General features: G+C 38.3%; 2 protein-coding genes across 2 annotated transcripts; both read left to right on the top strand.

Annotated features, from left to right (window-relative positions):
* Positions 1-226: 226 nt before the first annotated feature.
* Positions 227-9,842, top strand: LOC131984505 (class I histocompatibility antigen, F10 alpha chain-like). The gene is made up of 8 exons (XM_059349341.1): positions 227-385; positions 3,376-3,642; positions 5,389-5,667; positions 6,048-6,350; positions 6,742-6,852; positions 7,151-7,168; positions 7,340-7,412; positions 7,809-9,842. The coding sequence occupies exons 1-7, from the start codon at positions 334-336 to the stop codon at positions 7,384-7,386; spliced, it is 1,077 nt and encodes a 358-aa protein (XP_059205324.1). The 5' UTR covers positions 227-333; the 3' UTR covers positions 7,387-7,412; positions 7,809-9,842.
* Positions 9,843-20,400: 10,558 nt separating this feature from the next.
* LOC131984508 (major histocompatibility complex class I-related gene protein-like) lies at positions 20,401-24,912 on the top strand. The gene is made up of 8 exons (XM_059349345.1): positions 20,401-20,586; positions 20,770-21,036; positions 21,353-21,631; positions 21,850-22,152; positions 22,222-22,332; positions 22,528-22,545; positions 22,639-22,762; positions 23,358-24,912. Exons 1-7 carry the CDS (start codon positions 20,538-20,540, stop codon positions 22,692-22,694), a joined length of 1,083 nt encoding a protein of 360 aa, XP_059205328.1. The 5' UTR covers positions 20,401-20,537; the 3' UTR covers positions 22,695-22,762; positions 23,358-24,912.
* Positions 24,913-25,191: the final 279 nt, after the last annotated feature.

Below are 25,191 nucleotides of genomic sequence, written 5' to 3'. Positions count from 1 at the left end.
TTGTTTGTTGTTGATATTTTGATCAGGACTGTTTTAAATCCCAGGGCAGCCATACAGAACAACAGAACAACAAGAAACTACTGAAGCACTTTTTCGTTCATAACCTGTCTCAGTCTGTTTTACCGAGATACAAGTGACGTCATGCTCAGAATAAATTCCCATTGGCTCAGATGAAGGTTTGTGTCAGCGCCCCCTCATGTTTTATTCATACAGTCTCATGTTTGAGCCTCATTTCAACCCTGATTCTCGAGGTTGAAGGACGATTTCTGTTTCTCTCTTCAGACAAACACACAAAGCTTCACTCTGCTGAATCTTCAGACGGTCACAGTGAAGATGTTGGCTGCTCTGGTTGTCCTGGTAACAGCCCTGCATGGCGCTGCGGCAAGTGAGTCAACATTGTTTTGTTGCTTTATTGTAAAAGAAAAAAATGCTTAATGTCTTTCTATACTGTATTTATGAGTTTCAGCATTTTACGATTGTCTTTGATGTTTATTTCCTGGACTTCTGTGTATTTTATATAAATATTAATAAGTAACAAACCATCATGTTAAAGTTGACGTCAGTAAATCCTGTCTGTTCACCTCATTGAATGATCCTATAAAAAGATTTCTCGGTTCCTGTTGAACTTTTGTAAAGAGGGATAGTCAGTACTGTAATCCTGAAAAGGGCAGAAGTGTGTTTTCCTTAACTTTTATATCTTTTATTTATCTTTTTATTTTTTTATATCTGATCCATGTTAATGTTAAAATGGCAGCATGACTTTGCAGCAACAGTCCAGCCCACATTTAGAGAAATAAATAAAACAACAACATGAAGAAAGACTTTTAAACTAAACGGTTCTTGTCCATAACTATATTTAGTGCTCTTATTCAAGATATAAGTTGTTCACGGTCGTTTCTTATATAAAGTGTGTCGCTATTATTCCGTCTGAAATGTTTAATTTCCTGTTGGAGTCTTCTCGGGACTTCCCTCAACACAAATGTGACGTCATGTTGGGTCAACCCGTTTATCTGAACACTTAGTTTTTCTTATCTCTCTATATCTAGTCTTTTTGGGACATGGACTGCTGTTTTAGCACTAGAGTCCATTATAATTCAGGGAAAAACAGGAGTCCCATGTGTCCAAAGACCTAATACTGTATGATAAGAAAAATGCTCTCAGAAACTACAAGGAGCATAATTAAGTGTTTGGTATCTTTATGAACTCAGAACAAGCTGAATATAAAACTATATGCACACATATGTAGTGGAAAAAAATCATATTTTTATTTTCATCCAACATGTCAAATGATATCGTTGTTTTCCTGCTGAACAACTTCCTGCTCTGTTGGTACAATATTTAATATTGTTGACTAATGTGTGTAAACAGAATGAATTGGATAGTAACATGATATATTTATATTAATTATATAAATATATAACTTAAATGTACACTCCCAACACAAAACATAAACTATAATCTGTAACTAAAGAATAATCTTTTATCATTAAAGAGAATTAAGAAGAAAGTAACATTATATAACCTGGCCCCATCATAATAAATGAATAAATAAATAGTAAACATTGATTATTTGTTAGAATAAAACATATTCACTAACAGCCTACTAAAAATAGTTATTAAATTCATAATGTGATATTATTTGTCCTTTATATATTTTCTTAATGTGCATTATATTTAAAAAAAAAATACATATTTTAAGCCCTTCCCCAAATAACTCCACAGTTTAAATTCACGTACTGAAAGACACATCTGCTTTAATGTCGCACGTCAAACTGTTTAGTAGAGCTAGACCAATAAATCAGCCATGGATATTATTTTATGATATCAGGTTATTGCAGATAAATATGTGTCAAATATAGAGATGAACTAACTTAGTTTGAGGCTCTGAAACAGTTTCACCTTTACATCGTTTGTCCACCAGAGAAACAGTTTTATCATTAAACTGGGACTTTCCCTCCTCTCTATGGATCTTTGCCACAAAAACATTTTTTATGTTACCTGTCTATATTTTTAAGTTACTATCAACTTTTACATCAGATTTTAAAATAAATGAATGTGATGAATTGATTGAAATGAAACAGTGATATTTATTCTTGGACAGATCTGCAAAACCTTCTTTGGTGTGACCAGTGCAGATTTTTTAAAGTTCATCTAAACACAGAAATCTGATCTACATGCATTCAGACAACAGAGGACAGTGGAGGATTATTAAATAGATGATCATCAAAACTCATAGAAAACTGTAGAAAGTTTATTCTGTTCAAACTTTAAAATAATCTGTAAAGACTTCTAGTATCAGGACTAAGAGCAAATAATGATCACTTCATGATGGAGGGAATTTAGATATTAAACCAGTTTATAACTGATACTAAACTAAAACTGTACAGAATGACGACATGACAGATAAACATCTTATTTATTAAAGCTTTATTAAATATAGAGTTTTCTGGGATTGTCATTAAATACAGAACATTTGGTTTTACATTTTGGTTTCAAAAGAGTGAAACCTTAATATAATCCTTCAGTTTACATAAATAAAGAAAGTTAGAGGCACAACGTGTCAGATATTTGTTTTTATTGTTGGTTTTATTTAGAAAAACAAAACAAACAAAAGTTATATTCAAACTTTGTAGAATCCACCAACCCTCTGACAACACCACAAACATGAAATCAGTTGTTACTTGAATATAAAAAATGAAAACAATAATAGAAAAAAGCAAAACAAAACTCTTGTAAACTGTAGAAGGAGAAGTGTTGTGACTTTTTAGCTTCAAATTAGTTTTTCAAAACCTCAGAAGAAGAAACACAAGTTGTATTTGGTCACAATTTATAGTATTAAATAGAGCTTGTAGGGCATTTTAAATAATAAAATATTGAAAAAAAAGTATAATTTGTCAATTATTGAAAAGGAAATTGCAGCATTTATATATTTTGGGTCAGAGGTTTGTGATTTCAGATTTCTAACTAATCCAATAATGAGGAGCATAAACTTCTAATGATGCATCCTGAAGAATAAATGATCCACTGACTGGAAACTAAACTGGTTTTTCTGCATTAAATTAATAAATTATCTTGTTTTTACAAAAAAAAAATCAGTCAATGAGAGTCAAGTACACAACTGCATGACCTAAATATGTGACTTGTTTAATATTTTATTTTAGAATTAATTCAGTTTTCAAGATAAAATTATCAGAAATATGAAAAATATGAAAAATCTATAAATGTATTTTTGTATTTATTAGAGTGTAAAACAGATTATTAGGATGTCTCAAATGTATTGTCATTCTTTTTGATTCTGTGTGAAAGAAAATAAGATTAAGTTATTAATGAAACTGTGATATAAAAACTGAAATGATGACTTCTTTTCTCTTCCAGTGACTCACTCTCTGCAGTATTTCTACACTGCATCGTCTCAAGTCCCAAACTTCCCAGAGTTTGTGTCTGTTGGTTATGTTAATGAAATTCAGATGGACCACTATGACAGTAACAGCAGGAAAAACGTACCCAAACAGGATTGGATGATCACAGCCACACAAGGTGATCCTCAGTACTGGCAGACACAGACTGAGTATCGATTTGGTGCCCAGCAGGCCTTCAAAAACAACATTGAAGTTGCAAAGCAGCGCTTCAACCAAACTGGAGGTTTGTTTATGTTTCACTTTCTACTGATAAAATGTGGTTTATTGTGTTGTATATTTTTATTTTTATCCTGTATATTAGTACACAGATGTTCACACACACACACACACACACACACACACACACACACACACACACACACACACCATTCCCAGATGAAAGTGTTGGAGAGCTTTTCTTGACTGAAGCCCAGTCAGACAGTGAGACTAGTGAATGCTGCTGTACTACATGGATACAGTGTTTGTGTCCATCCCATAATAACCAGCAGAGATTATTAACACTTTATCTCCACTAGATTAGATCAGAATAACTCGACTGAACTGCCCACAGTGAGTCGCTCCATAATAACTCTACTGCAGGAACCTGTTGATCACAACACTTTAACAACACACAGCTGATAGAGGAACATTACTGCCTGGTTTCTCAAAGTGTGGAGCCGGGACTGTAAAGGGGACACAGGCTGCTTCTGATGGGTCCTCATATGAGAGGAGGAGCGGTTTGTTTTAATAAAGCTGCTGACAGGACGACATAGTGAACGTCTCATTCAGATCAGAGGTTTAAAGAGTTTAACAGCTCCACTCTACCTACTGATACACAGTGTGTCCATCCCATAATATACCTTTATATACTGTAGAAGTACACATTATATTTGATTATTTCACTTCACCACAGTGTGTGTAGGCCATAATATATGTATATAGTGCTGAAACAGTTAGTCTATAAAATCGTTTGGATGATTAACAGAAGATTAATTAACACAAATTTTGGCAAACAAATAATCATTTAAGTCTTTTAATCAGCATAAATATCAAATAGTTTCTAGTTCCAGTTTCCCAAATATGAGAATATTCTATTTTTTTATCATTTTATATTAAATACTGTTCAGTGTTGGTCAGATAAAAAAAAGCAATAAGAAGAATTCTCCCTTTGCTCTGGGGACTTTTAATGGACATTTTTCAAAATTTTCTGACATTTTACAGTGTAAACAATTAATGATTAATTGACAAAATAGTTGTTACGTAATCAATAATAACAGTAATTAATTCAAGTCACAAATATCTAGTAGAACTACAGATGAGATGAGATCAGATTAACTTTACTTGACCATGGTGGGTCTGTTCCATAAATAACATCTATAGTGATGAAACAATCACTCAATTAATTTATTAGTTGATTGAAAGAAAATTAATTGACACGAATTTTGATAATCAAATAATGATTTAAGTCTTTTATTAAACAGATACAGTCTAGTGTGTAGTCTCTCTCAGGAAGAGGACTTTGTTGGACTGATCCACTGGCTGCAGGGTCTCAGTGGCTGTAACGTTCAGTCCAGGTTCAGGTTTAATCTGAGTCTGATAATCAGGACTCCACCTCAGTGTGTGTGTCTGTTCCTGCAGCTCACATGAAGCCACACCACCTTCAACAGTGGAGACAAACTGCTGGTCTCCGTGGAGACAGTGTGTCTCTGTGGTTAAAGAAAAGAGGATATGAAGTGTGTTAGGATGTCCCTCTGTTTCCCAGCAGTCTCTGCCTCTCTGTCTCTCTCTGAGACGTCCACACTGTCCACATGATGACTGGCTGTAAGTGGTTGTCATGGAGACAGTAACAGCAGGAGGTGTAGATTGTGTGTCTTAGTGTCTGTGGATCAGTGTGTCTCTGTGGTAAAGATGTGATATCAGCTGGTAATAGATGACTGGGCTGTGATCTCACTCTGGTTTACTGCAGTGTCTCTGTCTCTCTGTCTCTCAGGTGTCCACATTGTCCAGAAGATGTATGGCTGTGAATGGGATGATGAGACTGGTGAGGTCAAAGGTTTCAATCAGCATGCTTTTGATGGAGAAGACTTCTTAGCATATGACCTGATGACAGAAACATGGGTCGCTCCAAAACAAGAGGCTGTCATCACCAAACAAAAGTGGGAACATAACAAAGCTTATATGGCTCAGAGAAAGCACTACCTCACCCAGATTTGTCCTGAGTGGCTGAAGAAGTACGTGAACTTCGGGAGGAGCTCTCTGCTGAGAAAAGGTAGAGTCACATGACCTGATGTAGTTTAATGAACACCACAATGTTAATATGCCTTCTGTGTTTCCAACCATAAGTAACATTACAATAAATATAAACCATACAGAGGCTGAATCTGTCTCAGTTTAAACACATTTCTTTTTCTCTCTGGTCTCTTTATTTCTCTGACTCATCACATTTATCCCCACTCGTCTTTCTCACACTCACTGTCCACTGCACTTTTTAATCTGTCTCACCTCTCTTCATCTGTCTTTTCCCTTCTGTCTCTCTTCTTTTATCAGTTAATGAGACGTATTCACATTGTATAGATACTGTATCTATAGTGTATTAAGGTAGTGATAGTAATAAAGAACCTATAAACTGTGTCTCTCTCCTCTCTGCAGACCTTCCCTCAGTGTCTCTCCTCCAGAAGACTCCCTCCTCTCCAGTCAGCTGCCACGCTACAGGTTTCTACCCTGACGGAGCCATGATGTTCTGGAGGAAAGATGGAGAGGAGCTTCATGAGGACGTGGAGCTCGGAGAGATCCTCCCCAACCACGATGGATCCTTCCAGATGAGTGTTGACCTGGACCTCTCATCAGTCAAACCTGAAGACTGGACCAGGTACGAGTGTGTGTTTCAGCTGGTTGGTGTGAAGGAGCACATCTTCACCAGACTGGAAGAAGTAAAGATCAGGACCAACAGAGGTGAGACTTCTATCTGTCTTTTAACTCTTTCCTCATATTGTTTTGTTTCCAGTTACTTTAATTTAGTTTTTTATAAATAATTGTAAGACTTTCTGCTGTTCACTTGTCCTGTGAATAGTATGAATGACAGTAAAGTTCATCTTGAATCTCTCTCCTGCTTTAAGTATTAAACCAACACATTTACTCACTTCTGGACCCAGAATTATTACCACAGTTTGTTTTCTGTTGCCTGTCCAATGTTTGCTTAAGCCAATGGGTTAATATAAAATACTACAAACAAATTTCTTTATTTTTTAATTTTAGATTTTCAATATCTTTATCACTTTTCTGTAGGTTAATTTTTGTTTTTAAATCAGATTGTGACTATTTCTTGTTGTTTTCTGCTCCACAGAGAAGCCACCAGCCACTGACATGACCACCATCATCATCGCTATAGTTGTTGTTCTTGCTCTCGCCCTCGTCCTTGCTGTGATTGGATTCATCATTTATAAAAAGAAGAATGGTAAGACATCAATAAAGTAGGATTGTCTCTTCGTTTCACACTTTGGGTTTTAAACTTTATTTATATTGAATCTGTTTTTAACAACAGTTAAGTGCTTTGAGGCTCAGAGCCACAGTTTGGTTATAATATGACTATAGCATGATGTTATAAGGGAGGGGACATTGGAAGAGAAATAATGTAAAACAAAAGGTAAACAGGATTTACTTATTTAGTTTAAGTCAAAGGGGAATTATCAGTGGAAAGAATGTGACAAAGTATCATTTTCAACTAATAACTTTGTCTTTTCTTTTTGTTTCAGACAAACGCCCTCCATCTCGTAAGTAAAGCTTGTTTTTATTCTATTTTCTCTGATCTTACACTCTGCAGATATAAAAATGGTTTCTGGATTTTGTTCTGAAGAACTTTTTCAGGACTTTTTCCTGCAGTGTTTGTTGGCCCACTGCTCTGAACTGATTCCGTGTTTAACAATGTGTTTCTGACCTTACAGCTGTCAGCAACCCGGAGGTCTTGGAGGAACTCAATCCAAGAACATAAATGACAAACACACCACCCTGCACACAGTGAGTTGCTGCTGGGACGTGAACTTTTCACACCAGTTGTTAAACAAAGCTGCCTTAAACTAAGAAAATCACCATATGCGATTATTTCTTTATCCACTGTTAAACTTCTGTGACCGACAAAGATGAAACAGTTGAATTGAAGTGATTTAATGAGGAGAAAAGCACACAGAGGCTTTCAGAAACCTTCACATCAGCAGCTCAGATCAGCTGGAATATTAAAAAGTCAAATATTAACACTAATTTATTAAAATACTGTTAAATTAAACCAAATTAAAATAAATTATTGTACTTGAAAAGCTTAGTTGGTAAATTAAAAAAAATATAATATAAAATGTTAACAATTGAATGGATATTTTATATGTTATTAATAATCTTCTTATCTTTTTGTCTCTTTAGGTTTATGGATAAACATTACACTGGATCAAGGAGCGCTGCATCCACATTCTCCTCCACAAACATATTATTATATTATATCATAAACTGATAGAATCAGGGTTGGGAATCTAATTGTAGATTTTTATTGATTGGAATACAAAGAAAACAAACTGTAATAACAAACAAACAAACAAACAAATATTTTACAAATATTATCAAACATGAATGGAGATTTTATTATTTGGATCATTATGTTTGAAAATGTGGCATTTATTCTGATATAATTTTTGCTTAAGTGATTGTAAATCAAATTGAGGAGGTTTATTTTTGGAGAGAAGTAAAACATGATGTGTAAAATTATGAAATCACCACAACACTCTTCATACATACATAGTAAAGGTTTGTGTGCTCATCTAAAAAAAAAAACAACAACAACACATTAATAGTATGATTCTTCTGCTAATTTATGTGCATTCTCATATTATTAAACTCACTTCTTGGTTCTGGCAATAAGATAATATAAACCTTGAGATAAAGAGAGATTTATTAACCAGTTGAAAGTTATTTTACTGTTTATATTGATTCAGCCGTTCTTTGATTCTTTGGTTCTTTGGTTGTATTTGATCATGGGGGACAATGCTGCAAATGAATCAGAAACATCCCAAAATATTCTCTGCTCATTAGACTCCTGAACAGTAGCGGACTCAGGCCTGAAAAAGCGGGCGAAAGTGCCCTCTAGATGGGGAATACGAGAGGAAGTGCCTTATTGGCTGCCAGTTACACGTGCAAAAAATGATTTGGTGCCCTCTAGGGTGCCCCTTCATATAATAAATAATGATGATGTGCCCTCTAGCGCAAGAAAATTTGATAATGTGCCTTAATGAGTGCCCTTCTAGTGTCCTTCTTCCTGTTTGGTGCCTCCGTGGTTGAAAGTGCCTAAAGTGCCCTCTAGATGGTGAAAATGAGACAAAGTGCCTTATTGGCTGCCCTTTACACATGAAAAAACGTATTGATTGCCCCTTAGGGTGCACCTTCATACAATAAATTATGATGAGGTGCCCTCTAGAAATTCTATATTACACCCAACTGTGAATAATGTTATGTGAGATGTTTTATTTAGCTCATTTAGCTCTCAAAGTGCACAAAATAGATGCATTTTACTTAAAAATGTACACATTTTCTTTGCCCCGGACCCCCCTAGATAGTTCGGTTCGATGGTTTTAATTGTCAGTACCATATCATTAATGACTTTGATCCGGATCTCCTTTTAACTTAATGCTAATATTTCATCATACATGATGCTTCATAGCTTTTTGCATGCTGGTGGGGCCCCATGTTGTGCAGAATGTTCCCTTTTTATTTTTTCGCCCCTGCCCTTCTAACAGTCTGAGTCCGCCACTGCTCCTGAAACTTCCCGTAGCTGTCAGTGTGAATGTCTGTGTGTTTCTTCTGGTGATGAACTGGACTCCACCTCTCCCAGTGTGTGCTCTCAGCACCACCAACTGCTGAGGAAATGGATGGATCTTTGCATTACTGTGGCTAATTATACATCACAACATGGAATTACATATACAGTGTGTATGCAAACATACACAAAATATAAACAGCAGACAGCACTTTTATTTTCCAGTTGTGTAAATAGTTTGTGTGTATATATTTCTTCTTTAGACTGGTTGGATTTTAAGATTCTGTTTGGTTCAAGTCAGGCCAAATAAAAAGATAATTTATGTTGTTGAGGTTTTTCTGAATGAATCATGAGAAGCTTATGTTGCTGTTTTTCATTGTTTTGATGCGTTTTGAAATATTTTATTTTAGCTGAGATAAAAAATGGTTGCGGGGTGTTCAAAGCTTCTCAATACAGTTATAGAAATATTTTAAATATTTAATGAGTATTTAGGGACAAGGGACATTTAATCTCTTAGATATGTTAACTGAAGAAATTTACAGCCAAGCTCTTCTTGTGTTGGGTGAAGTAGATGAATGTCAAATGAAGTTTCCCTGCTATTTCATTTCTTTTGTACTTTTGCTTTTCAATAAAGTTCCCAATATAACTAATGTCCTTGTCTTTGTGATTACACATACATGCTTAAACATCTGATACTGTAACTATAATTATTTGAGTATTTATGTGTTTGTACTACTGTTACTGTGGCTCTGACCTGTCCGTTTTAAACTACAGAGCAGGAAGAACAAAATTATTTGGGAAAACCTGTGATCCTTCAGACATCTGAGGAGGGATTTTTTTTTCAAAAATGACATTAAAAAACATTACTGATGATTTTTTTTTTGACACTGGAACATCATCTTGCATCTTCTCTGGTATGTTTTCCTGTTTTCTCTAATAAAAAAAAGGCCTTAGCAAAATCAATGTAATTTTTTTCTAATAGAAGGCATCAAAGCTTATTTACCAAAATAGAAGAAAAAACAATACATGTGAATTTTAACCTCTCATTGTGTGTACATGTTTTATTTCATTTAAGATTTGGGAGACTAACTCAACTATTCTTCAGGCTGCAGGTGGTGTAAAAGGTTGAATAATGGAATAATTTAATAAATTGATGAAAGTACGTATCTACCACTAAATTAGTCAGAATCATTTTGTCAAAAACCCACAAATGGGACAGAAACCAACACAGACATGCAGCTAAACAAAGACAACAAAGCTATAGACAAGGACAAACAAACAACACATAGATACAGTAATTATGTTCAGATAAGAAGGGATAAAAATAACAAGAGCAGAACAAACAATGTATACAGGATTGTGTTCTGGTGGACAAACTGACGTTCTTCTCTTCTGACCTGCTTCATCTTTTTTTTTAAGTGTTTTAATTTCAGGCTTTGAGTTTGAGTTGAGGCTTTTAATCAGATTGCAAAAAAACTTGTCAGATTTTGACTTGTTTTCGAAATGTGGCTTTTTATTAAATGCTGCAGTTAATCAGTTTAATTCATAATTCAAGCTTCTTTTTATGGCCTTTATTTATTTGTTTGAATCTGACTCACAGCCTTTTCCTCCAAGTCTCCCCCTTTCACTCTGTATCTCCCCCAATATCAAATAAAGATGAAAAATGAGAATGAGAACATTACTGTTTGGAGTGTAACAGCCTCCATTTAACTACAACTTGTAATGATCAGGGTTTATATAATGAGTATTGTGTTCCTGAAATAGACAACAGTTAAGATTATTTATTTGTTGTTTGTTGGAGGTTCACAGTTTGTTTGTTTTCCTGGATTCAGCTTTGTTAAAGGTATTTTTAGGTTTCATGGAGCAGTGAGGCTCTTCATTGACACTAAATACATTCATATTTGATTCTAATTTATTCTATTGTTCTTACTTTGATAAATACATATAACCAGAGTTATGGATCATCATGATGTTTTGTCTAACTGACACCAACAGAGAGTCAGGTGACTCCTCAGGTGGTTTCCTCCTGAGCAGTTCAAAGGCAGATATATTATTGGTCCACAGGGGGCGCTGTCACACTGCTGACTTCTCTGGAAAGGTCAATAATCAGTGATCAACTCAGGTATTGATCAGCAGAGAGAAAAGAGGTTTGGTTAACCAGAGCTATAATAATAATAATATAAATACTACAATGTCTGGATAAAAGATGTGACACAGATTGATTTGTTTGTGTAATAATCATGAATATTATTAACACCATTTTTATTGAGTTTTCCTTGATTGCATAATAGAAATATATGATGTAGGTAAATAACAGAATTATGAGACATCTCATTTAGCCAGCAGGTCATCGTATCATATTGCAGAATGTGTGTTATTTCCATACATCGTAATGTATTGATTCTAGCTAATGTTCTTGTAGGCTATATACTGTATATGGGGAAAATAGTGCATTTTGTTACAGTATACAATTTGGATGTAGGCCTATATCTGGTTAGCAGCACTTACTTAGCCCTGTTAAGCGATGAGCAGTTGGTGGCTCTATGCTAAACAATCAAACCAGCAGGTTAATTGGCTAAGTACTTTTGTTGTTTGTAGTTTCAATAGTAATATTCAGTTAAACACATTTGTTTAAAACATTTCATTGAAAACAGGCTAGTTCATCTTCTCACTAAAACAGTAAATAAATGTAGCCTTAATGTATTGAATACTTACCTCGTGAGAATTTACCTGTAAATGTTAGAACTGTAACCAAACAGTAATTAGCCTAAATGAACATGAATATTAATGAGTAATACTGTATGTTACAATGTAAAATACCTCCAGTTAAATTATCTGAAGTGAATATTTGTGTGTGTAATTGAAAAGGACTGATGCAGAGACATTTTCTTTACATGTTTTATTTCAAAATGAGTTTTGAAAAAGGGAAAAGAGTAATTGAACAATTAATATATGTTAATAAAGACCGACAAGAGCCTTAAAAGAAGTCACTGATTCCCGTCTCTTCCTTCTTTCCTGTTTAAATCCGGTTTTATCATCTGTTAACCAGGCCTCATGCCCGGGGCCTGTAACTATTGGATAATGGATAAATGGATAATTCTCACTTTAAGTACTTTGAGTGGACCCACATTTTGATGTCAGTATTTGAAAACTTTTAGCGAAAGTAAATGATTTTGACCTATTCATATTAATTTTCTCGCGAGACTTTGGGTAAGGTTAAAGTTATCCAGAGCCAGATCTCGCGAGAGTGAGTTGCTGAGACGGATGGATCTCGAACAGTTAATTTTCTCCTGATTTGTCCGTCAGAAAAATGCCATTTTTGTGTCAGAATGTTCAGAACACACGTTACTTTGGAGACTCTGGGACAAAAGACTCGGTCATCATCTGCGATCACTTTATTTCTCCCATTGTAATCTATGGTTGTTGTTGGAGCTTTTTAGTTCTTTTTAGTATTTAGTTGTCTGTTTAGTTTATTATTAACAATGAGTATTATTTGATTATTCTAGACGTTTGTTTATTTTGATAATATTTTGTTTTGCTAGTTAATTGTTTAGTTTAATCATCATTATTGTTTAGCATATTTAGTTTATATATTATATTGTGGGTTTTATGGAATTTGGATTGGCACCGTGGGCACCTGAGGTTATATAGGTAGGTAGGTAGGCAGAGGGCCATCATGCACCTGGGTGGGCCTATGGTTTTTTACCAGCGCGAAGAGAGGCAGCAGGAGCCATGTTTCTTTGTTCTTTTGTTTGCTTGCTCGCAATGGACAAAATAAACCTTTGGATCTATCAATCATGCATGGACATCACCTTCTTTGCCTGCGTACACCACACGCTCATGGTGCATCAGTGGTATTTTGATTAAGTTTGTTTTAAGTTTAATTTTGTTATTTTTTCGGACAAAATTGCCACTACATAAAGTAAAAAACCAGCCCTTGGACTCAAAGGAAGGATCCCTCGTCACTGGATAAGTTGGATCTTCTTGGATATTGGATTGATGAACTGTATGGATTGTTTTATTCATCGCCTTTTGGAATAAGCATCAGCGGGAAAACGGCTTCCAGCCGGATCAACAAAGACTCAGCCTTCTCACATGAAACTGGTACGTGATACGACTGCTGTATTGGAAAACAGCCAAACGACTGGAGTTTGGAAGTCAGTGTTTCACAATCAAGTTTCTGAAGTTTAAGAAGTTGGACGGCGCTGAATCGCCGCAAGCAAACATTGCGCAGTACCATTACGCACCACTGTCGGAGACTTCATTCATTAAAGAAGAGGAAGCCCCGACTGCAATGTCACTCATCACGTCTTGTTTGTCCCTTTAACCTGCCGATTTGTTTGATTGTGGATTTTGATTGCTGTGTAACAAGCAGTTTAGAAGAAAAGTGGAAATGTCCGATGTTACGGCCAATGATGTCGGAACGCCGTCAGCAAAAAGAAGCGTTAAACTCACTTCTAAAGGCTTGTGCTTCTATACGAAAACGTGTCAAGAAAAAAGGAATGCAAAATGCAAACAAGCTAAACGATGTGTGGAAAAGATCCGTGCGCTGATGGAGTCAAATGAAAATGTGATTTCAGTGAATTCTGAGCTTGCCAAGTTTATCCATTGTTATGAAGACGCCAATGAAATGCATGAAACTTTTATGAGTCTACCTTTGCCACAAGATGAAGCGACAAGACAAAGTACGCACTTTAAGGAAAAAATGATGAAGTTTTGTGATTACACTGAGAGGGTGAAAGCCTGGCTGTCTGAGAGAGGCTATCCATACGCGCAGCCAAATAAAGACACTCCCGATGACCAAAGCGTCGCAGATGAAATTAACCCCGAAGACAGTGCTTCTAATGTGTCCAGTGTAAAAGTGAGCTCTGTAAGGACAAGCTCCCAGCTATCTCGGACCTCCTCTGCATCTTCTGCACGCATTCAAGCCAAGGCCGACAAAGCAGCTCTGATTGAACGTGTCGCCGCATTAAAAAGGAAACATCTAATAGAGGCTCAAGAGGAAAAATTGAGGAGAGAAAAGGAACAACTGGAACTCGAAACCGAGCTGGCTGTAACAAATGCAAAGCTTCATGTCTTGGAAATAAATTCATCGCAGTGTGGCTCAAAACGTTCTGATGGCATGAACTCTTATTTTGAAAGGAATAACTCCCAAAGAGCAAATGCATTAAATCCTGACGCTGACGCCTTTGTACCTGTCACAATGGAGGAAAAGGTTAATATTACTGCTGTGCCTGATGCAATGTCACAACCACAAGTTGTTCGGCCCAAACACATGGGTGGAATTCTGTTGAAGTCTGATGCTCCAGTTCAAGTAAAACAAGCTGTTATTGAAAATCAAGCAGGACTGGTGCATTCTCAATCCCACTCTGTGACTGAAAACTATCAGAATGACATTGTGAACATCATGCAAAGACAAAATGACATTGCTTCTCTGTTGGTCCAGCAAAATCTGAGCTCTGTCCTTCCAACAAGAAATATCCCTGTGTTCGATGGAGACCCACTTCAATATAGGTCTTTCATCAGAGCTTTTGAGAATGGAGTGGAGGAGAAGACAGATAATTGGAGTGACTGTTTGCACTTCCTTGAACAGTACACCAGGGGGCAGCCAAGAGACCTGGTGCACAGCTGTCAACATCTGCCTTCAGACCTGGGATACCACAGAGCCAAAAGTCTTCTAGCAGAGCACTTTGGAAATGAATACAAAATTGCTTCTGCATACATGGAAAAGATTCTCAACTGGACGCCTGTTAAAAGTGAGGATACTAAGGCATTACAATCATTCTCCCTGTTTCTTCGTGGATGCTCAAATCTAACAGAGCAAATGCTGCACATGAAGGAATTGGACTTACCTTCTAACATGAGGAGCATCATCTTGAAACTCCCCTACAAATTAAGGGAAAGATGGAGAACTGTTGCTTGTGATCTGCAAGAGCGAAATGGTCGGAGAGCATTGTTTAATGATGTGGTTGTTTTCATTGAAAAGCAAGTCAAAATTGCCTCAGATCCCCTTTTTGGCAACATTCAGGACCCACAACCCATCAACTACAAGGCATCCACCACAAGTCATTTAAAGCAAAGGAAAAAGGAAAGCAGTTTTGCTACTAATGTCACTGCAGTAGAGGAAGGAGCCATATCTCAGTATGGAGGAAATAAGATCAAGCCCTCTTCTACCCCAAGCTGTCTGTTTTGTGCACAAAGAAGTCACTTGTTGGATAAATGCTCTCAGTTCAAAATGAAGTTACATCGAGATAAGATCAATTTCATCAAGGAAAAAGGAGTTTGTTTTGGTTGCCTGAAAATAGGCCACATAAGCAAAGACTGCAGGAGTCGTTTGGATTGCAATGTGTGTCACCAAAAGCACCCGGGAGTCCTCCACATAGAGCGGCAGGATAGAGGCACATCCTCCGAACACTCCCAACCCACTGTGAGCTCTCCAAGTGTTTCCTGTGTAACATCTCAAACTTGCGGCCATATTGGGGCCGGTTGTGAAGATGATTCCATCTTTCCAATTGTGGCAGTTAAAGTCAAGAACAAGAGGAGTAACAAAACTGTGCAGACATATGCCTTTTTGGATCCAGGGAGTTCAGGAACATTCTGTACCGAGAACCTGGCAAGAAAATTGAACCTGAGAGGTGAAAGGACAAGTATTCTGTTAAAAACAATGGGTCAAAAGAAGACTGTAACTGCTCATATTCTGTCAGGTCTTGAAGTGTCTGGTGTGAATGCAGATGATTTCATTCAGTTACCTGATGTTTTGACTCAAAGAACCATGCCTGTCTCTTCACTCAACGTCCCACAACAAGAGGATCCTGTTCAGTGGTCTTATCTGAAGGATGTAAAGCTCCACAACATTGATTCAGGTGTCGATCTTCTTATTGGAACTGATGCCCCAAAAGTAATGGAGCCTTGGGAGCTGATAAATAGCCAGGATGAAGGACCTTATGCAGCAAGAACCAGGGTCGGTTGGGTCATTAATGGTCCACTTCGTGGCGGAAGCAGTAGGAGTAAGAGTGGCTGCCCTGCTGTAACAGCTAACCGAATCTCTGTTGAACACCTTCAAGAGATGCTGGTTAAACAGTATAACCAAGACTTTAATGAAAGATCATCAGAGGAGAAGATTGAAATGTCCAGAGAAGACATCAAGTTCATGAATGTTGTGAGTAGCTCAACAGAATTAATCGGAGACCATTACTGTATTGACTTACCTTTCAGACAGAGCAATCCCATCTTGCCAAACAACCGCTGTGTTGCAGAACAGCGCCTCCAGAGCTTGAAAAGAAAATTTGACAAGAATAGTCAATTTAAGGAGGAATATGTTTCATCTGTAAATGACATGTTAACTCAAGGATATGCTGAGATGGTGCCTGCTGACCAACTAAAACAAAGTGATGGAAAGGTGTGGTATATCCCTCATCATGGAGTTTACCATCCAAGAAAAGGCAAGCTGAGAGTTGTTTTTGATTGTGGATCAACATATAAAGGGACATCGTTGAACTGCCATCTCTTGCAGGGACCCGATCTCACCAACTCTCTTATTGGAGTCCTCATTCGATTTAGGCAGGAGCCTGTTGCTGTAATGGCCGACATCAAAGCCATGTTTCATCAAGTCCATGTTGCAAAAAGACACACAGACTTTCTTCGTTTCCTCTGGTGGCCTGATGGCGACACTACACAGTCTCCAATGGAATGTCGTATGAAAGTTCACTTGTTTGGAGCTGTATCATCACCAAGTTGTGCAAATTATGCTTTGAGGAGAACAGCAGAAGATAATGCCCAGCATTTCCCTCTCGAAGTGGTGAATACAGTGAAACAAAATTTTTATGTGGATGATTGCCTGAAATCCATGGCTTCAGAGGAGGAAGCTATACAAATGATGAAGGATTTGACGGCTCTTTGTCACAAAGGAGGATTTCATCTTTCAAAGTGGACCAGCAACAGCAGCAAAGTGTTGCTGTCTACTGCTGAGGAAAAGAGAGCAAAGGAAATGCAGGAGCTGGATTTGGACACAGACCAACTTCCAATGGAGCGTGCATTAGGACTACAGTGGTGCACTAAAGCTGATAAGTTCAACTTCAGGACCTCAGTGCGAGAACAGCCGCAGACCAGAAGAGGCATCCTGTCAGTGGTCAGCTCACTTTATGACCCATTGGGATTTCTAGCCCCATTCACTATGCCAGCCAAGCTGTTGTTACAGGAGCTTTGTAGAAGAAACTTGGGGTGGGATGAAGCTATTTCCCCTGCCTTCTCTAAACAGTGGTCTGATTGGCTGGAGGACCTCCAAAAGGTGGCAGAGTTCAAAGTGGAACGCTGTGTTAGGCCCAGAGACTTTGGAGACCCTGTTACAGCACAGCTTCACCATTTTTCAGATGCCAGTCAAGTTGGATATGGAACTGTGTCTTACTTAAGACTGGAAAAAGACCATAGAGTTAATGTTGCCTTTCTCTTTGGAAAGGCCAGAGTTGCACCCCTCAAGCAGACTACAATCCCACGACTCGAACTCACAGCAGCAGTTCTGGCTGTTCGAGTGGATAAAGTGCTGCACAAGGAGTTGCAGTTTAAGCTGGAGAAGTCAGTTTTCTGGACGGACAGCACAACAGTCCTTAAATATATCTCTAATGAAACTAAGAGATTTCACACTTTTGTTGCCAACAGAGTTTCTGTCATCAGAGAAGCAGTAGATATTGATCAGTGGAGATATGTGTGTTCCAAGGAGAATCCCGCAGATGAGGCCTCAAGAGGAATGAAAACTCAGGATTTTCTGAAAGGCAGAAGATGGATAAATGGACCTGAGTTTCTCTCCAAGACAAAGGAGGATTGGCCTGAAATGAATGTGGATCTTGATGTGATTTCTGTAGATGACCCAGAGATCAAAAGAGACTTGATGGTGAACACTATTGTCAAGGATGTGGAAAATCCCACCAGCCACCTTATCTGCTACTTTTCTTCTTGGACTAAGTTGAAAACATCTGTGGCTTGGTTTCTGAAGATCAGGGACGTTCTCATAATGTTGGCTCAGAGGAGTAAGGAGTTTCTTGCTTCTGCAGGCCTGAAAAAGGACCATCTGAAGATTCAAGTACATGAAGTGGAAAGAAGAGTTCAGAGCTTTAAAGTCATGCTCAAAGGTCAAAGTCTGACTCCTGAAGATCTGGTTAAAGCAGAGCAGTCAATCATTCTGTATGTTCAAAAACACAAGTTCAAAGCTGAAATTGCCTCACTCAAAGGTAGCTTTAAAAACATTCCCAAAGACAGTCCATTGTACAAACTGGACCCAGTAATGGATGATGAAATCCTCAGAGTGGGTGGTCGACTGAGTAAAGCAGCACTGCCATCAGAATCCAAACATCCAGTCATTTTGACCAAAGACATGCATGTATCTACATTAATCTTACGTCATATCCACCATCAACTAGGACATGCAGGAAGAAATCACATGCTGTCCAGGTTACGGCAGAAGTACTGGATCATTAATGCAAACTCTGCTGCCAGGAAGGTCATATCAGACTGTGTTGTTTGCAGACGCAACAGAGGAAAGCTGGTCGAACAGAAGATGGCAGACTTGCCTGAAGAGAGAGTGCTGCCTGACAAAGCTCCTTTTACAAATGTTGGAGTTGACTATTTTGGCCCCATTGATGTTAAAAGAGGCAGAAGTCTTCTCAAGAGATACGGAGTGCTGTTCACATGTTTCACCAGCCGTGCTGTGCACTTAGAAGTGGCACATACACTGGATACAGACTCTTGTATAAATGCAGTTCGGAGGTTCATCTGTAGACGTGGTCCAGTCTCAGCTATCAGGTCTGACAATGGCACAAATTTCGTTGGAGCCAGCCGAGAGCTAAAAAGAAATCTGACTGTTTTGAATCATGACAAAATTCAAAGGGCTTTGGTCCAGGATGGCATACAATGGAACTTCAACACACCAGCAGCTTCTCATCACGGTGGTATCTGGGAGCGACTGATTCGTTCAGTTAAAAGTGTTCTCACATCAGTTGTGAAGCAGCAAACTCTGGATGATGAAGGGCTCCAGACTCTTTTCTGTGAGGTGGAGGCAATATTGAATGACCGACCCATCACAAAAGTGTCAGATGATGCAGGTGACCTTGAAGCCCTCACACCAAATCACATTTTAATGTTGAAGGGCAAGCCAATTATGCCACCAGGATTGTTTGACCACAGTGATCTGTATGTCAGGAAAAGGTGGAAGCAAATACAATACATGGCTGAAATATTCTGGAAGAGGTGGATTTCAGAGTATCTGCCTATGATGCAAGAGAGACAAAAATGGACACGGCCAAGAAGAAGCCTCAGTCCTGGAGATATTGTCCTTGTTGCCGACGCCACAGCTCCAAGAGGATCGTGGGTGATGGGGAAAGTTTTGGATGTCAGACCAGATGCAAAGGGACAGGTACGCTCTGTGTGTCTTCAAACCAGGACCAGCATTCTGGAGAGGCCTGTGACAAAGCTCTGTCTGCTTCTGGAAGCAGCAGTCAACATCATGGACTGACTCTCTCTTTCTCTAACTCTACATTTCTCTCTTTCTCTCTATCTAACTTTTTGTTGCAGATACATCAAGAATTTAGACAATTTATTCAAAGTTAATGCATGACAAGGAATATTTCTGATTATTAGTTCACGTTGCAGAAATAGCTCCTTTCGTTCTTCTTTTCTGAAGATAATTTTAATTGTGATATAATGCACAATTAGGGGCCGGAGTGTTGGAGCTTTTTAGTTCTTTTTAGTATTTAGTTGTCTGTTTAGTTTATTATTAACAATGAGTATTATTTGATTATTCTAGACGTTTGTTTATTTTGATAATATTTTGTTTTGCTAGTTAATTGTTTAGTTTAATCATCATTATTGTTTAGCATATTTAGTTTATATATTATATTGTGGGTTTTATGGAATTTGGATTGGCACCGTGGGCACCTGAGGTTATATAGGTAGGTAGGTAGGCAGAGGGCCATCATGCACCTGGGTGGGCCTATGGTTTTTTACCAGCGCGAAGAGAGGCAGCAGGAGCCATGTTTCTTTGTTCTTTTGTTTGCTTGCTCGCAATGGACAAAATAAACCTTTGGATCTATCAATCATGCATGGACATCACCTTCTTTGCCTGCGTACACCACACGCTCATGGTGCATCAGTGGTATTTTGATTAAGTTTGTTTTAAGTTTAATTTTGTTATTTTTTCGGACAAAATTGCCACTACAGTTGTAATCAACAGACCTGCAGCAGCTTGTTTAAACGGGCGCAGCAGTAACAGGACAGCTAAAGGAGCTGAGTGGTCAGTGAGCCGTCTCACTTCTAACCATCTAACTTCAACATTTACAGTCATTTATTGAAACAAGATGAAGAAGTTCCTCTCGTTGCTTCTCCTCTGTCATGTGGCATCTCCAGGTACGATCACCTTCTTAATCTCTGCTTCACTGTTCCAGTCAGCTCTGCATTTGTTGATTTGATATTATTTACTTTCACTTTGACGTGGCCTTGTTATGATTATTTGTTTGTAACCGAATAACACTGAATGCACCATATATTAACGAAGTTTGTACTGATTGTAAAATCTTGTTTGTCCGACAGTTCAACACTCCTTGAAGTTTTTTACAACCGGATCTTCTGGATTCCAAAAAGTCCCAGAGTTTGTGGTTGTTGCATTGGTTGATGAAATTGTGGTTGTTTGCTGCGACAGCGATAAAATGACAGTAGAACCAAAGCAGGACTGGGTGAGAAAATTATCAGAAAATGAACCTCAGCAGTTTGAGTGGTACAGTGGAAAATGTCGTGAGGGGGCTCACTTTTTCAAAGCCTCGATTGACCTTTCGAAGCAGCGCTTCAACCAAAGTGGAGGTACAGTTTACAGTACTGTCATATTATATTTTTGTATTGCTTAATTTTATTTTATTTTTTAATCAATTTAGTTGTGTTAATGCAATTTTTTGATGGTTCAACCTCAGTTCCTCAGTCTATAATAACAAAATGTCCCCATTGAAACCCAGTTAAACCATAATGTTTGATCCATGAGCCACCACAAGACTGGGAGACTAACCTCATGACATGCACAACATGTTTAAGATCATCTTTTCATCAGATCATCTTCTATCATCTTTTTTAACCTGAGATATCATCTGTACATCATGTTTCAGTCTCTGTTTCTCTCTCTCAGGTATCCATATTTTACAGAGGATGAGTGGCTGTGAGTGGGATGATGAGACTGGAGAAGTTAATGGTTTTAATCAGTATGGTTATAACGGAGAAGACTTTTTATCATTGGACATGAAGACACTGACATGGATCGCTCTAAAACCACAGGCTGTCATCACCAAACAGAGATGGGATGCTGACAAAGTTAGATTTAAAGACAATGAGTATCACCTCACTCAGGTATTCCCTAAATGGCTGAAGATGTATGTGGACTATGGCAACAGCTCTCTGCTGAGAAAAGGTAATATCACATGACCTGATATCATTTCATGGACACAGTAATATTTATACAGTCTGCTGAAACTCAACCACTTTCGCTGGGACTGAACTATCATTGTATTGTCATTGATTTGATTTAATATACGTTTTATTGCTTCAGTCTCAAATTTTCTCCATTTCTTATCTTGATTTCTCCCTTCTTAATGTCTTAATTTGTCCTCTTCTCTCTCCTCTCTGCAGACCTTCCCTCAGTGTCTCTCCTCCAGAAGACTCCCTCCTCTCCAGTCAGCTGCCACGCTACAGGTTTCTACCCTGACGGAGCCATGATGTTCTGGAGGAAAGATGGAGAGGAGCTTCATGAGGACGTGGAGCTCGGAGAGATCCTCCCCAACCACGATGGATCCTTCCAGATGAGTGTTGACCTGGACCTCTCATCAGTCAAACCTGAAGACTGGACCAGGTACGAGTGTGTGTTTCAGCTGGTTGGTGTGAAGGACGACATCGTCACCAGACTGGACAAAGCAGTGATCAGGACCAACAGAGGTAAGTGGCGTCAACATCAGCTCCATCCAGGAGAGGAGACAAAGTGAGAATGTTCTGTGTTGGTTCCAGTTTCTCCCTCAGAGTTTCCTGCTGCTGCTGTTATTGGAGTTTGTGTGGGATTGATGCTGCTTCTTGCACTCTGCATCACTGGACTCTTCTTCTGGAGGAAAAACAAGAATGGTAAGAAATAATGACGGTTTTACTCATCATGAAGACATTTCTACTTTACTGACCCTGGTTAGTTTTTACTTCACTGTTTCAGCACAGAACACCATCTAGAAGATAATGTTTAATGAAAAACAAGTAACAGTTTGACTTGATATTCAGTAGAACACGGTACTGTTTTAATACCTTCATCTCTTATTTATATTCCAGGACTCAAGCCCGCAAACTGTAAGTATTATGTCAGAATATCTGTCTGTCCCTCTCTCTTTAATAAATACTGTTGTAGTTTGTAGCTCAACTATTAACAATTTTCTCTAACAGCTTCTGAACATTCATCCTCTCCAACTCCTGTGGACAATGATACAGCTCCTGACTGATCACAGTGAGTACTTCATCATGTAAATAATGTGCAAACACTGTGGGCAGATTCCCTCCTCTGATCAGGGTTCGTACAGGTGCTTGAAATCCTTGAAAATGCTTGAATTTTAATGTTGAATTTCAAGGTTTGAAAAGTGCTTGGATTTTGGATAAAGTGCTTGTAAATGCTTGAAATTCTTACTGTATTTCTTTTGCAATCTGACTATAGATAACCGCATTTTCAATGGAAAAAACTATATAAAGTGAATAGCCTATAGCCTATCTGAAATGAAGACCGCTCCACCTGCGTCTTCTTGTTTCAGAGATGTTTCTTGTTGCTCTGCCCTGTATCTGGATGTGAGGGCTCCTGAAGTATTTGTGGGGCTTTCCTCCTAGTTTGGGTCGTGTTTAGTTCCACCAGCTGCTGGTTGATGATTGTTGTGATGATTTTTGCCCCTAGCCCCTAGATTCCCATACCAGTATGTTTTATGAAATTAGCAAACTACTTTTAGTTGTTAAAAGTGTAATAACATTGCTGGTGGTTTGGTTAAGTGAAATTACCCCTTTTAGTGTCGAGGTACTCATCCAAAACATGCAATTTACAACCGTTGTAAGTGTTAAAATAATTTGATTATTCTGTCTCTGTTGTCTATCTCTGTTGTCTGTCTCTGTGCGTAACGCAGGTCACTATCAAAGGTCACTATGTATGCATAATTCAGTAAACCTTGGAGAGGTTTGAGTTTGATTTTATTTACTTTGATTACATATATTTCATTTGCTTAAACTGATTAAGATTCTATATCATCTATCACAAAGAATATATTGTATTTCATATTTTTTAGACTTTAGAATCCATGTAAGACAGTGAAAATCCTTTGGCTCTGTAAGACATAATATCTCTGTAAGACATAACAAGGCAGGAGGTTTTGTTGAATGTTCTGGAGAAGAGGCCAGGTCAGGACTTGATGTCACGGCCTTGTTCCGGGCAGCAAGCTCAGGTGGCATGACGTGCCCTTGTATTGATTAAGACTGCCGAATCAGCGGAGGAAGAAGGCGGAACTTCCTGGAAGAAATCCACCAGCATGTTTTGTAAACAATTGTTAGGATAAATAATGGGTTCGAGGGAAAGGACGTGGTTCAGACTTCACGAACTGAAACCCGTCTGTGTGTATCAGGGACATGTAGTTTTGGACCCAGAGCTCTGTAACTGCACATTTTTTGATGTATTGTAGTAAAATTATGTTAAACTTAGAACTTGGATATCCTCCTGCTCATCATTTCCCCATCAACGATCTGCGCAGAAAAATGGTGAGGATTTTCTGTTGGTGTCAGATTATTCAATTTTCAAGGTTTCCTCATGCAATTTTTCTAACATAAGGTACTGGAAAAGCTTGAAAATGGACCTTGAAAGTCCTTGAAAAGTGCTTGAATTTGACCACTGAAAAAGTGTACGAACCCTGTGTGATGCTCCTGCTAAAACTAGCAACTCTTTACTGTCATACTCATATAATACTCTCATAAATATAAGTCCGTCTTTGGTAAAACCTTGAATTCTTCAAGTGTTAAACAACTGTTTAATTGTTCAAATGGCTGATATATTTACATAATAAATTCTTATTTTAAGCCAGTCATCCCGGCCTGCCCAGCCCTACATCAACCTATCAGTCTTCAGCTTGGATCCATGCAACTTGTGCCCGCAAGCTCTGCACGGAACCTGGGTGTCATGATTGATAACCAACTGACCTTCAAGACTCAAGTATCTTCAACTGCCAGATTGTGTCGATTCGCCCTGTACAACATCAGGAAGATCAGAGCCTACCTGACCGAACAATCCACACAACTCCTGGTTCAGGCCCTCGTGACATCTCGCTTAGACTGCTGCAACTCTCTACTGGCAGGTCTCCCTGCTGCACCACCAAGCCTCTGCAGACGATCCAGAATGTGGTTGCACGTCTGGTCTTCAACCAGCCCAGGAGAGCACATGTCACTCCACTTCTCACCTCTCTGCACTGGCTCCCAGTTGCAGCCCGCATCAAATTCAAAGCCTTGTCTCTGGCTTACAAGACAGCAACGGGAACAGCTCCTACATATCTGAACTCCCTTGTTCAGGTCCACAAACCCTCCCACCCACTACGCTCTTCCAGTGAAAGACGTCTGTTAAATATTTAGTATATTTTGCAATATTGCCTGTTGAATTAGTTCTATGGTGAAATAAACTTGAATTAATACAGAGAAATTAATAAGTGCACGTCATTTGTGGAAAGTACTAAAATGTCCCATGTTTTTCATGGTCTGTGAATGTCTTATGACGTTTCTTTTGTTTATTTGAGTAACCAGGTATCGATCTGTAATTAACCAATCCGTGCCTGTCAGAGACGAGTGTCAACTATCTACCGAAAAAGAGGAGATGAAGCTCAGGCTAGTAAAGGGAAGGACGAGAAAAAAAGAGTGACAACACCATGGAAAAGTAGTTGTAAGTTATTTTAAACCGTTTAAAGTTACTGTTGTTACTAAAAC

This window comes from Centropristis striata, chromosome 14 (genome assembly GCF_030273125.1).
Source record: "Centropristis striata isolate RG_2023a ecotype Rhode Island chromosome 14, C.striata_1.0, whole genome shotgun sequence".
Taxonomy (NCBI): domain Eukaryota; kingdom Metazoa; phylum Chordata; class Actinopteri; order Perciformes; family Serranidae; genus Centropristis; species Centropristis striata.
The sequence above is the reverse complement of the archived record's forward strand: the minus strand, read 5'-3'. Positions and strand labels throughout refer to the sequence as shown.